This window comes from Anabrus simplex, chromosome 3 (genome assembly GCF_040414725.1).
Source record: "Anabrus simplex isolate iqAnaSimp1 chromosome 3, ASM4041472v1, whole genome shotgun sequence".
NCBI classification, from domain to species: domain Eukaryota; kingdom Metazoa; phylum Arthropoda; class Insecta; order Orthoptera; family Tettigoniidae; genus Anabrus; species Anabrus simplex.
The window spans coordinates 48862245-48877185 of NC_090267.1; the positions used below are offsets into that span (position 1 = coordinate 48862245).

Below are 14941 nucleotides of genomic sequence, written 5' to 3' on the forward strand. Positions count from 1 at the left end.
ATTGAGCTCGGTACGAAGACCTTCTAATGAGGAGGCAGCAAGAAAGGCCATGCCTTCCATTACTGACCATGAACTGTACGCTTTCATTGGTCTATTGATACTGAAGGGTGTATATCAAGACTGTGGTATATCACTGACGGACTTGTGGACAAATTTGTTCAGTAGGGAAGTATATCAGGCTGCAATGAGCAGAACCAGAATGTATCAAGTACTTTCTATTCTGAGGTTCAATGATAAGGACACAAGGCAGGAAAGACATAATGCAGACGAATTCACACCTCTTAGAGAGGTTTTTGAAAAACTAAATGAAACATTCCCAACATACTTCAGATGGGGCCCTCATCATACCATTGACAAAATGCTGTCACACTCTTCAGGGGATGTTGCCCATTTAAAGTACTTATGAAAGAAAAAATGGGCAAATATGGAATCCTTATACGAATGCTGACTGGTGCAATTGGGAAAGGTATGTGATAAAGATGGAGGTTTATGTTGGTAAGGACAACAGACCTGCAGCGGAACGTGGGCCATTTGAAGTTGTGAAAAGATTTGTGCAGCCAATACGTAACACAGGTTATAATGTTACCAATGACCGATTTTATACTTCATTTGAGTTGGCAGATGTACTTTTCAACAACTTCAGATTGACACTGGTCGGGACACTAAAGTCTTAAGTCCAACAGAAACGAAATTCCAGAAGAACTGAAGACTGCCATTGCAAGAGAACTCTAATCATCTAAGTTCGCATTCACTGATCCGTCAACTGGGAAGCCTCCAGTTACTCTTATTTCCTACATTACCAAAGACAAGCCAAAGAAAAATCTACTCATGTTATCTACTCAACATAGAGATGCTGGGATAGAAAGAGACACGCCGAAAAAGAAATCACAAATAAACCTGTATTACAACTCTACACAAGGAGGCTGTAACCGTACAACAGGATTACAGATTCCATTCAGTATTTATTATTATGATTATTATTATTATTATTATTATTATTATTATTATTATTATTATTATTATTATTATTATTATTATTATTATACTATGCACCCTAGTTTTTTCCCAAAAAAGGGAAAAGTATTGGAAAGGAACAAATACTTCCAATACTTGTATTATCCTGCTGGGATCCTTTTCTCCTTATGTGTTTGCACTGGGTATCTAGTTTTTACCACCTGTACTAAACTTTTTTGTTCTTTCCTTTTACTGTGTTTATCCACCTTTCTTCTTATCCTACATTTCTCTCATCGATGACCTGTCAGTGAGTGTTGATGCTCGCCCTCCTGACGAAGCTGGGAAGCAGAAACAAGTCTGCTGAGGACGGAAAAAAAATGAGTGTAGAACTGAAACTGACAAGGAGAGAACCAGTCTATTTGAAGATGACAATATATTAAGATAAGGAGATTGTCCCTGTTTTTCTGTGTCCTCCTGTTTTTTCTTGTCTCCCCTTTCTATCGATCCCTCTTCCCATACTGACCTATCATTGTGTTCATTCTACTGTGTGTTCATTTTCATGTTTCTCTCTCTTTATACATGACTTGAAAAACTAGAAAGAGAGGAGTGTGATAACCAAGAAACAAAAATGGTATTTTAAAAATATCAAGTAGTGCAAGAATACAATAACATACTTTCGGAACACAGCAAACAAAAACTATGTGATCACATTCGTTGATTTCAAAAAAGCATATGACAGTATAGATCGAGAATCACTCTTTAATGTTGTATCAGAATTTAGACAAGATCAAATAACAAGAAATATTATTAAGGAAATGCTTAAGGAAATGCTTACTGAAACTACAGCTAAAGTAAGATTTATGGGTGAATATAGTCAGGAATTTCAAATAAACACAGGAGTGCAACAAGGGGATGGGGCATCTCCATTTCTTTTCAATTCTGCTCTTGAAAAGGTTGTCAGAGAATGGAAGGTGCATCATCTCACCACTTAGGACCTAAGAATAAAGGTATAAAAATTTACTGCCTAGTATTGCTGATGATATGGCACTTATAGCCAAAAACATACCAGATGTACAAAAGCAACTCGATATTCTACAAGAACAAGCAGCAAAAATCGGACTTCAAATATCATACGAAAAACTAAATATAGGCCTATGACTGACATAAAAATGCACCACAAGAACTTATCATTGGCGCTAACAAAATCTCAAGGGTGAATGAATTCAAATACCTAGGTGAATGGAATACAGAAAATTGTAACGAAAAGAAATCCATAATTTCAAGAATTCAAAAGATGGAAACTGCTTTCCAACTAACAAGAACCATTTTCAATAAACAATGTCTTTCATGGAACAATAAGATATGACATTACAATATAGTAGTTAAACCTGAAGCACTCTGCGGAAACTCTCAACCTACAACAAAAGCGATTAAAGGAACAATTTATTAGAAATTGAAGAACGAAGAATCATCAGAAAAATCTTAGGACCAAGAATCATAAATGGAACTCATTACCCTAAACCTAATGGTGAAATATACAAGCACATTTCCAAAATTACAGATGCAATTTGAATACAATGAATCCAATTTGCAGGGCATTTGGAACAAATGAACCCTAACAGACTTGCACATCAAATTTACAAATTTCTACAAAACAAAGCCACTAGACCAAAGTGGTACAAATTATTAGAGAAAGACCTCACTGAATTAGGATCACCAAATCTACAACATCGAAAGGAAATACAAAACATCATTCAAACACGGTGGTTTGAGGAACAAGGGAAACCCACTCAATCGGCATGGTCGGAGGACCAGAGACATAATGAAGAACTACTGGGCAAAAAAAAGAAGGCCGAATAATGTTGATTCCACATAGTCTTAGGTGACCCATTCATGAAGAAGAAGAAGAACGGCAAAGTAGTGGATACTGAACTTATTGCAAACTGTATACTCTATAGCAAAATTTGCTAAACAAATCCCATTCTGATGCATTGTATGATTATAATTTTACCTTCCTCAGCCCAGCACTCGCTACATTCAGCTGCGCGCTGTACAACTGTCGTTTGTTTGCACGCTCGAGTAGAATGTTGCCGAGAGGCGATCAGGGCTGCCAACCTCTGTACTTAGGAACTTATTGTTTAGGATTCTTGTCGTGGACAAGACCATTGGTCTGGACAGTTAAGATCCTTGCTGTGAACAAGACCATTGGTCTGAACAGTTAGGATTCTTGCCGTGGACAAGACCATTGGTCTGGACAGTTAGAAGCCGCGAGGCGGCGTTAGGCACCTAGTTTCGTGAGGAAACACGATTGGTGTAGACGGTTAGGATTCTTGCCGTGGACAAGACCATTGGTCTAGGCAGTTAGGATTCTTGCCGTGGACACGACCATTGGTCTGGACAGTTAGGATTTTTGCCGTGAACATGACCATTGGTCTGGACAGTTAAGATTCTTGCCGTGGACAATACCATTGGTCTGGACAGTTAGAAGCGGCGTTAGGCACCTAGTTTCGTGAGGAAAAACGATTGGTGTTTTTTCTTTGTGCTTTTATTCAGCCGGGGTTGGTAACACAATGTACCTATCAGCATTGATGGCAATGACGTCACATTCCGTTCACGTTTACCAATGAGAATGCGAGTAGTTACTCTAGGCATGGCCGATGGCGGCTGCTGTTCTTATTAGGTTATAAAAGTAAATGTGCTTCTGGGGGCGGGGTGGTGGGTTCCTAAACATCGCAATGAACACATCTCTCCTCTACAAGGTACTCCAAGTAAGATTTACATTATTTTAGCTTTCTTATAATGGGTTTTTTTTTTTTTTTTTTTTTTTTTTGCTAGGGGCTTTACGTCGCACCGACACAGATATGTCTTATGGCGCCGATGGGATAGGAAAGGCTTAGGAGTTGGAAGGAAGCGGCCGTGGCCTTAATTAAGGTACAGCCCCAGCATTTGCCTGGTGTGAAAATGGGAAACCACGGAAAACCATTTTCAGGGCTGCCGATAGTGGGATTCGAACCTACTATCTCCCGGATGCAAGCTCACAGCCGCGCGCCTCTCTTATAATGTTATAAACTCTGGGCTGCGGAAGGAAAAATTTTGCCCATTGTATGAACCGGTACTAGAAATCACAACTTCAATAAATGAACACAGTGTTATGAGATAATAAATACACTTCCAATAAAATAATAATTACCATGCAAAACTAGAGTACAGGAACAGTGACAAAACGGATTAGGATAAACTTAACACTTACATCGGATGAGAAGTCTACATCAAGGGATGCAGAACCATCACACACTTTAGCTTTAAGCTGCCAGTTGTTCGAGTTAGCAACACTGAGACGAGACAGAAGGGTAAGGATAAATCCTTTGATAATGAAAGTCGTAGGAACACAAACACTAGCACAATTTGTCAACTGGGAGAGGTACACAAACGGGTCAGCACTAAGTTTGAAAGGATCCACTATTACTTTGTCTTGTTTTCTTGAGGTAAGCACAGGGGGCGTGGGAGACACGGGGAGCACTGTATCAGATGGACTGCTCGTCATTACTGTTAGAGGTCTCTCACTGTTCACAGCAGGAACCCGTTTGCGCGCTGGCTCTTGGTTACGGCTTGATGAAAGCGAGATCACGTCCTCAGGCTGACTCACAAAGGGATGTTTTTGTAGTACTAAGGAATTCTTCTGCGCCACTGCACTACACTCTCCACTTTTATTACGTTCTTGAAAGGCAAATTTCTTCAATGATGTCAGAGCAACACTGCGAGGTGGAAGAACATTATCTGAAGGAATCACCTTACGCTTACTAATATCAATCTTATCAAGAGACTGTTCTGCCTTATCACAGAGCTCTAATAATGACTCCTCTTCCTGAGAATCCATACCCATCCTATCTTCAAACGGCTTAGTTCCACAGGCTTCAAATTGATCTAAATCCGACTGCAATGGCTTTCGGTATTGGTTTGGTTGTCTAACAATAGAAGATAGTTGATCAATTTTCTGTACAGATGTACTTGGCTTAGACTGTTGAAGTCTGGAGGTTGGTGGGACTAGTGGCTGACGTGGCTGAATATGCTGCTTTGAGGAAGAGAGTCCCTTACTAGCTTGTATGACAGATTGATTCACAGGCACATGCTGGTCACATACACCTCCAAAGGTAGGCGATGAACTAAATGGGTCTTCCATCTCAAAAGCCTCGATGTCCAAATCCCTCATCTCTTCTTCGTATCGTTCCTCTTCTTTTGAAAACCAATCATTAGAATCTGAAGTCTCAATAGGTTCAGGAGGATAAAAGTCTTCGTCTCTGGTGGGAGCAGCAGTGGAAGGTTGAACCTCATGTTGGTACTGTTGTTCCAATGCAGACAGCTGATCGTCCATCCCCAGAAGAGCTTCATCATCTGGAAATTGAGTCTCCATTGGCATCCTTGGAGAAGCCTACAAACAAAATACAGACCAAAAGTATTACTTGAAAAGTTATTTACATTAGAAGGGCCAAAAGTGCAGCTTTTACATACGAATTTTAAACAAATACATGAAAAACTTTTGCCCAAGTAAAGTACAATATTTTATTTCACACAATGTTGCATTTTCTTATTTCTATTTAAACAATATTAAGATGAACACATTACACTCAGTTACGGACCCACTATTCAAACAGTCTATATCATTCAAGAATAAGTCAATAGATGTACTACCGAGCTCGATAGCTGCAGTCACTTAAGTGCGACCAGTATCCAGTAATCGGTAGATAGTGGGTTCGAACCCCACTGTCGGCAGCCCTGAAGATGGTTTTCCGTGGTTTCCCATTATCACACCAGGTAAATGCCGGGGCTGTACCTTAATTAAGGCCACGGCCACTTCCTAGGCCTTTCCTATCCCATCGTCGCCATAAGACCTATCTGTGTCGGTGCGACGCAAAGCAAAATAGCAAAAAATAAAAATAATAGATGTACTGACTAGCCCATATAACATAGGGAAGCTATCTGTTAAGTATCCGAGTAACTGTTTAACATGCACAAAAAAAAGTTTTTGATGGTATGTTTTTTACGTTGGTACAAGACGAGTACAGTTGTGCCACGTTGAAACACCAGATCCCGTAGAGATGTATGAAGTTTAGCAACACTGGGCGGGGTTATCCTTTGGATGGGTAGCCCCGTGCTGCTTGCTAGAGAAGGAGCAGAAAGGAACTAGCCCTCCCACCATAAGTATCTCTAGCTCAGGATGTCTGATCAGTGGTTCCTAGCCTGGCTGGAGGCAACGACTAGGTCGCCAGCGTCCGGGGATGGACAAGGCATTTGGTTTGTTCGAGAAGACGAGTGTGGTAAGCAACTACAATATTGTAAAGTTCCACTTTCCATATAAGTCTAAAGAACAAAATACCTAGTTATTTACGCAACTAGTAACATAAACTTATCATTTTAGTAGCTGTCGCATACAATATTTTATTTCATACGATGGTGAATTTACTAACTTACATAAAAATTAATGTTATTTGAAAAAGTGAACAGTCCGCTAAGCTACCAGAGTTGTGAACATGGTCATCCAGTCCTGGATTAATGAACATAACATGACATTAACGATGAACTGTTAATATATGCAATATTTATCTTCGGAAATGGATTAAATTGTACATTAGTCAACATGGTGATGGTAACCAATTACTTTAGCTGGGAATGCAGAGATACCATTTTTGCTGTACCCTAGATGAGTACGAAACCACAGTGCTGCAATCAGGTGGAAACACAATTCAACAAAGTTATATTAATACAATAGAAGTTTGTTATAGCGAGAATTCATAACAGCGAAAAATTTACTCGCTATAACGGATTGTCGTTATATCCGATGTTTTAATAAAAGTCGTAAAACCCCCCATGCACATTAAAATCGGTATGAAACGACAATCATTTTGTTCAAAACTTGCGTTTCCGCAGATGATATCCACACTACGGTTTACTTGAAGTTTTTGTAATCCGATACTACGTGAAAGTGTGTGTTTAATTTCATAGTGATGAAAAAAATATAGTACCGTATTTTTCCGAATCCAATATGAACCCCACTTTTTCCTTCAAAAAAATTAAATCAGGATCAAAAAGAATTTTGTAAAATCATATGAATGCCTTGTTGTATAGTAGGCCTACGCATTTTTAGACTATTTTTAGACGCCGAACATTGACTTTCGTCACGCTGTATTTCTTTCCTTTTTTTTGCGGCTGCACAATTATTCTTTTCCGCGGGTTTAAGGACCATTAAGTTAACATTGGCATCATAATACCGAAGAGAACCCGTTGAAAATTTTGCGGCAATACCTATTGCATTCGTCTCTACAATACAATGATCCATCAGGAAATTATTCTTGCTGTCTACAAAACTGTTACTTTTACGCAGCGTCAGATATAACCGGCTACCGCTACACGCACGTCTCTCTTGCCGGGTTCGGCCAAATTCAGCGGCTAGCGATATACAGGCCTAACAGCGGACATTGGAAGTCAACGAACGAGTTTATTGCGCCACGGTATGGCCATTCCACCCTTGCGTTTTTCGTGCAAATACCTCACAATTTCATCTTCGACTTCTTTCAAGCGTCCTTGTTGCGGATCACTGAATGCATTTTCTGTACAGTACCGGTGTGCATTTTCTTTACCTGCCGTATCTTTGTCTTCACACTAACGTCAAATATTGGCTTTAGTTAGGCCTATGCCGTATTTTCTTGCGGCTGCACAATTATTCTATATTTCCGAGTGTTTAATAACCATTAACTTAAAATTGGCATCATAATATCGACTAGAACCCGTTGAAAATTTGCCGGCAATACCTTTTTCACGTATCTTTACAATACGACTATCCATCACGAAAATATTCCTGCTGTCTATAAACCTTAATTTTACTAAGCGTCAAGAACAATATATGTAATAGACAAGAAAAATGTTCCACCAATCAATACATACAATAAATAAATACAATAAATGTATTGATCAGTGGAACATTTTTCTTGTCTATTACATTGAATCCAATCAATACGGAATATGAAACTTATAAATAATAATAAGTACAATATACGCGTTATAACTCTGCCACTGAGTAGCCATGGCTTTGCTAAGAATTCGAAGGGTCGCATGTTTTGATGCCATTCTGCAGATTTGAGAAACACACAGGCACTGTACAACCGGTTGTTGCGACTAGCGATGTATAGTAAAGAGGCAATCGCCTGAAAAGCCTTACATCTGATATGTTTTTGACATGCTCTGTTGGTGAAAAATATCTAATTCCCTCCACGGGAATTTAGAATTTTCCATTCGGAATTGCTAGGCGGGCAATAATTCCATTGTGGAGATTTATCTCCCGTATGCAGTTATCAGACTGTGCCTCATATATAGGCTTCTGATAAACTCACCTGCATACACCCAGTGTCAGTGGGTAGGGTCTGACACATCCCACTCTGACGAGTCTAGTGTCAGACCTAAGACGAAACGCTGGTTAATAGAGCAATTGCCTGAAAAGCCTTACATCTGATATGTTTTTGACATGCTCTGTTGGTGAAAAATATCTAATTCCCTCCACGGGAATTTAGAATTTTCCATAGTAAAGAGGCGGTCGTTTATTGTCAACGTGTTCTGTGCGCGTGTGAAAAGAAGCAGCATGGTTACCGCGGTAGTTGCCAGTGGTATACATTAACTTACTGTTAGGCCGCAAAAGCTACAACCCTTGAGTTTTCGCATGAGATTCTGAGGGGGAAAAAAAGTCTTGGATTCGGAGAAATACGGTATCACTCCAGAGATTTCTGTGGCAAACGCCTCAGCTTTCTTCTTCAAACAGCGTCACCTAACCTAAAAGTATATGTACCATGAAAACAAATTTGAAATGCATGTAGAGAAATAACCTCCTCGTTAAAAATTTACAAGTAAGTTAAATAGCCGTAACTAGACGCGAAAAGATATGAAATATCCTCTGAAATCAGTGATGTACTCTGACATATCTTGAGGTGTATCACATTCTTACTTAATTTCTGTATATAACATTAAAATTAAGATATCGTTTACTTCAGTCTTTATTTTTAACGAATTAACAACTGCTACAGTGATCACAATAAAACGTCATTGTATTGAATAGGTGGACCTTGAAAGAATTTAATTTTACTGTAATCCCACTTCAATACGTAACCAATGAAATTCATAACTATAAGTTAACAACTGCTATCCGCCACATTATTTACGCATTTATTATGAAAACGTGTTATCTTCTTTCATTTCAAATTTTCTTTAGAGAACAGCAGTTGATGGGCATTAGGCCTACTAATCAACTCTAACATCGCCTTTGAGTGTCAATGAGAGAGCTCGCAAATGCACAAAGTGAGAAAACTATACCGCACCAAAGATGATCGATCGCATATTGTTGCAAACGTTTCAGTTTTCTTGTTCAAACAGCGTCACCTATCCTAACTTAACCGTACTATACGTATGATGAAAACACACTTCAAGCGCCAGTAGAGAAATGATAACTTTCTCGCTATAAATTTTCACAATAGCCTTTCCGTAATTTAACCAGACGCGACAAATTATAAACTAACCTCTGAAATCAATTAAGCACTCTGTCATATCTCGAGGTGTATTCCACTCTTACGTAATTGCAGTATTTAGCCTCAAAATTAAGCGGCCGTTTAGTCAGCCTTAATTTTTAACGAGTTAACAACCATTATCGGACACGTTATTTACGCATTTATTACGAAAATATGTTCTCTTTCATTTAGAATTTTCTTTACGTAACAGCCGTCGACGGGTATAACAAATCGACTCCGACATCGCCTTCGAATGTCCACGAGAGAAATCGCTAGTGCACATAGCGAGGAAACGATGCCGAAGGTAATCGATCGCATGCAATATCATCGCTGGGGTGCATAAATATCGGTAACGAAAAAGTCGCGCACGCTTAATTGCTCGTAATAACAGATGCGTCAGTGATAGAGTTCTCGCTGTAACCGAAGGACGATGCACAGTTTAATATAGGAATTTTGAAGGGAGAGAAAAAAGCCGACGCTATAACAGAGTTTTCGTTATATGCCGTACTCGCTATAGCGGACTTCTACTGTACCAATATAGTTGGTCCTTTATTGGACATTATAAATTTTTCAGTTAACTCATTCCTGGTTGCCAGCGTTTCGCCCCAGTGTACTAAGTTGGGCTCATCAGTTGGTAAATAGCACACCTACCAAGACGCATGGCTAGTGCATACAGTGGAGGCCACTGCGTAGGCTACTTGGAGCCACTGTCAGTGCCAATGCACTATGAGAGACTTTGTCTCACTTTCAGAAATTGAAGCCTGCCTGGCCATCAATGATATAAACGTTGATTCCCATAGGGAACCTGAAATACCCGTCTCGAATTAGTAAATTTATAATAAATTTACTCCTTCAGGACAGGTATTTCAGGTTCCTTATGGAAGTCAACATTTACATCAAGGTCAAATTAGGTGTTCACTGATTAATAATAATCTTTCTGACTATCATTGTTTACATTACTGTGAAGTGGAGTTCAACCAATCGGATGGTTTCTAATACAAGAGTGTAAAAAATAATTACAGTACAGTGAAGTATCATCTTCCGTACTCTTTTGAGTACAGAACGAATGCAATTGCAATCTAGTATGAAATAATAGTTATTTACGCAACAACCATGGAAAGCGTCTTTTACATTACGAGTGAGATGTGGCTTGGATAGAACTTTGAAACAAGTAACGTAAACTTATCACTTTAGTGCAGTGGTTCTCAAACTGTGGTACGCATACGCCTGAGACTTTTAGTGGGGTACTTGAGCAGCCTACAGAAGAAAAAAATGAAGAAAAATTGAAATATGGAATAAAATAAGAAGAAAGTTACATGTGTATATACAGAGCCACGCTTTGCTTGAAAGTTTCACCTGAACTACGACACATCAGAAAACTGTCACGCCATGCAGGAACACCCATCCTATTTAAATATTGATGTTCACAATGATGAATTCCAGAATTAAACCGAAAATTTTTCATCCTTATTTATGAATCTGATAGTGGGTAAAACCTACTGTTTTGTGAAGCTTTCATACAAACAGGATATCCTGTGTTACTTAATTATCATTGTATTACACTTATTATAAACACAAACTCTTAATTTTCTTGTGATGCGTTATAAAAATCCACAGTTCTAGTCCTTCAAGCAAGTAACTCAATGTTGAAAACAACCTAGAGATATGAGCTACAAATTTTAGGTAAATAAAATATAATAAAGTATTAGAATATATTCTTTATTTATTCATAAAAATTACAATCCTTTACTTAATCATCGTTATCCAGTTGATAAGATTGGCAGTATGCCTTTTTCTACTACTACGAGCGCTAATGTGAGTCAATGCAGAGTTTGACTTAAGCCCTTATAACTACATTCGGTGCGGACATTTTTCAGAAATTAAAAATAAAAAAACGCCTGAGGATATTGAACCAAGGAGCAAATTACAGAAAGTATTATGTAAATAATTTGGCTAGAATTTGAATTTTTTTTTAAGTAGTAAAGAGAAAAGCGATTTTAGGCTGAATCTGAGAAACTACATTTAGGCTGAAAGTGATTTTCGAAATTGGTTTTTTAGTTTGATAAGAGACAATTTGGAACCTTTCCAGGCCCTTTAACCCTTCAGCTTTTGGCACAATTGAGGAAATTGCTTAATTTTACATTTTTCGTAGGAAGGGGTACCAATATTAAAATGTATTTATTTAACAATCTCATCTTATTTACGATGCGTATTTAAAAGAATGGTTTATAACTAGAGGCACCTATTTTTCGCAAAGCACAAAATTGCAAAAATTTTGCAAAATTTTACGAATTTGGTTCAAAAACATGAAACTATTCATGTTTAAGCAAAATTGCAAAATAATTTACAAAATTATTTGGAACTGCGTCATTTGAAGTTAATGACGGAGATTCGAGGCGAGTTGAGGCAATAAAATCCGATAATCGATGCCACAATCGATTTTATACCCATTCAATATATATCAAAAGCCAAGATATAGTATATCAATTATCACTAAATTAGCTTCCTGTGAAGTGAGAAATTTATCGTATTCATAATTACCTGACGGAGTAATGGTATCCTCTTGCGTGTTGAAAATCGCTGCTGATCGGTGTGTTTAATTTCCTATTTTTTGCTCAGTTGATTACAATGGTTGTGACGGTTTTTGATCAAGAAAAATAATTTCAAATCAAAATCTCTTTATTTACAAATGAGGTGTCTACCTCGGTGGCAAATGGTACACTAAAATACATTGTCAAGCACTAAATATTAAATAAACAAGAGAAGAAAATTTTCCTATAATACAATATTATACAATTTACGCTAACAATGTTTTCTATTAAACACACAGCTCATCCTTAATAAATTTATATTGTTTACAAAATTCTACTTATAATATCTCCTGTACTACTTACAAATATAGTCAACTGATATACAGTATGTGGAATTACTTCAAATGATACTATACAACTGGTATAAGATTAATATTTACATTGCATTTATTTTTTTATTTTTTTATTTTTTTTTTACCTGTTCTGGAACCTAAGTAGCATAACGACCTGCTGCGTCTTAACCAGAGCCCCTTTTTGCCACCACTTTTCAGGATTTTACATGTTTGACATAACTAGAAAGATACTGATACGCAAATACTGTAATGTGCGAACTGAGTGGCAGAGAAAGGACACGTGCCTAAAACACATTAATAACAGTGTCACATAACAAGAACAAGGAAAAGGTGCTAACGACGACATGCATCAGAAGAAAAGCTTGTCTCACAGACACTAGTTCAGCGGCAAAACGAGCGAAATACGATAAAGACGCATTAATTTTATCTACAACTCAAGTTTTTATGGAGGCAAATATTTCACTGGGAAAAGTTGATCATCCGAAGATGAGAGTGGATGGAGAAATATAAACCAGGTGTGTGCAATACTAGACACTTTTTCTGAGGAAGAAACTTGAAGTTATGTTTTTCTAGTAACTTTGAGCGGGTATGCTAGTTTTCTCGTTTAATGACATTTAAGCCTAGATAATGCAAGCTGGATCCCTCATTTACTTAAAATTACAAATCATTTAATTCATTCAAGTGATGTTAAAGAGCCCTCTAATATTAGGCCTATTGATTTTTTTAAGGTGCTGGAGACTTGCCCACAAAAGGAAAACTGCAGGAAGGTTCTGTACCTCGAATCAAAGAGGAGGAGGAAAGATTAAAAGAAGCTGTGAAAAATGAGAGTTTCAATTCTGTGTGATGAAACGACTGATAAAAAAAGGGCAATGTGTGTTTATGGTTCTGGTAAAAGTGCTTAGTTGTGGCAATAGGACAGTTCAGAAGTTATTTGTGGGGGGAGTGAAAGTTATTGCAAATGCTAATGCTACAGCATGTTCACAGGCAATTATGAATGTAATTCACAAACTTGAAATTCAGTACCAGAATGTAGTTTCTATAACTTCAGATTCAGCACGTTACATAGGCAAGTGCATAAACGCAGTTAGGGTTTTGGTTTCAGAAGGGTTAGTACTCACGCAGTGCTGGGCTCATAAACTGAATTTAGTTGGCAGTGTGCGGGCTGTGGAACTTAGTGCTTTGAACCAATGTGTTGTACAGGCAAAACACATCTTCTTTAATACACGGAAGAGAAAGCATGTATACATTCAATTCTTGAAACAGAAATATGAAGACGAACCCACCAAAACTAAACTCTTCCCTATTCCTGTTACCACCAGGTGGAACTCATGGTTTAAAAGTGTTGAGTATCTTGGAGAATATCTTCGTGATCTCAATTGTAATGTAATATCTGACAGGAGAACAACTCTGACTCCCAGTCATTTGGAACTCATGGTATCTCTGTCTTTGTTGAAACTATTGAAGACAAGAGTGTTGCTGTGAACTGTTTTAAAGCCTTGACCCCAAATGAAGTAACAAAAATTCATTACCTAACTATTTTTCTTGTTGAGCATTGCTCAAAATATTGTAACTTGCTGCTCACATTAGAGAGCTCCAACATGCCGTTAATTCACGTACTTAAATCTAAGCTTAGCGATCTCTCAAATGGATTTAAATTACTAGAGGACACATTATTTTTGAGACAACCTCGGATAAACTTCCCAAACTACCAAAACAAATGCAGACACGGTTAACATCTTTGTTTCAATCTGTAGGTAGGGCAAGCCTCAAAAAACTGAACCACTTAATAGAGTTTGACACAGGAAAGTTTATCATTTCTTCTCTCAGTAAATTTTTTTATCCAAGAAGTATAACGGAAGGTGATTTAGAAAATGAACTCTCTCGTCTCATAAAGCAAATTTCCATCCTACAAGAACTTTCAATGTTAGAATACCTTGAACTATACACAGTGTTTAGGGGTCTGGTTACTAGTTCATGTAGAGCAGGTAGAGATATTGATGTGAGAACATTTCTTCTTTCCCTGTAATCAGAATATGAGTATTTTGTGCAAGCTGCAGTGAAGGCCTTATGGATCCCGGTCAGTAATGTTGATAGTGAGAGGGCATTCTCAACGTATTGTAATGTAATGTCTGACAGGAGAACAGCTCTGACTCCCAGTAATATGGAACTCATGGTATCTCTGTCCTTTTCAGACTGATGTGTAAATTATATACTTAGGTGAGGCCCTACTTGTTAAAGTGACAGCTGATACAATTTTTTCAAATTTCCATGCTTTGATATACAGTAGAAGTCCGATAGTCCGGCATGTTCGGGACCGGACCGGTGCTGGATTACCAGCTGGATTTTGGTAATCCAGCACCGGTCCGGTCCCGAACATGCCGGACTATCGGGCAGTACCTCTTACTACGATATAGGTTAAGGCATACAGCGAAAACAACAGTAACACAGCGTTTTGCAGTAAAATGTTGATCAGCAGAATCAATAGTTTAATAACTTAAGCTCTAAATTAGGGCAGCACCAAATTTTCAGTTTACATACTTATACTGTACAATATTTT

The 14941-nt window shown here is 38.0% G+C and overlaps 1 protein-coding gene across 1 annotated transcript in view; it reads right to left on the bottom strand.

Annotated features, from left to right (window-relative positions):
• LOC136866991 (recQ-mediated genome instability protein 1) overlaps positions 1-14941 on the bottom strand; it is a 107429-nt gene that overhangs the window by 27446 nt on the left and 65042 nt on the right. The window contains exon 6 of the mRNA XM_067144086.2: positions 4205-5383. Coding sequence (XP_067000187.2) covers positions 4205-5383 — 1179 coding nt within the window. The remainder of the gene's footprint in view (positions 1-4204; positions 5384-14941) is intronic.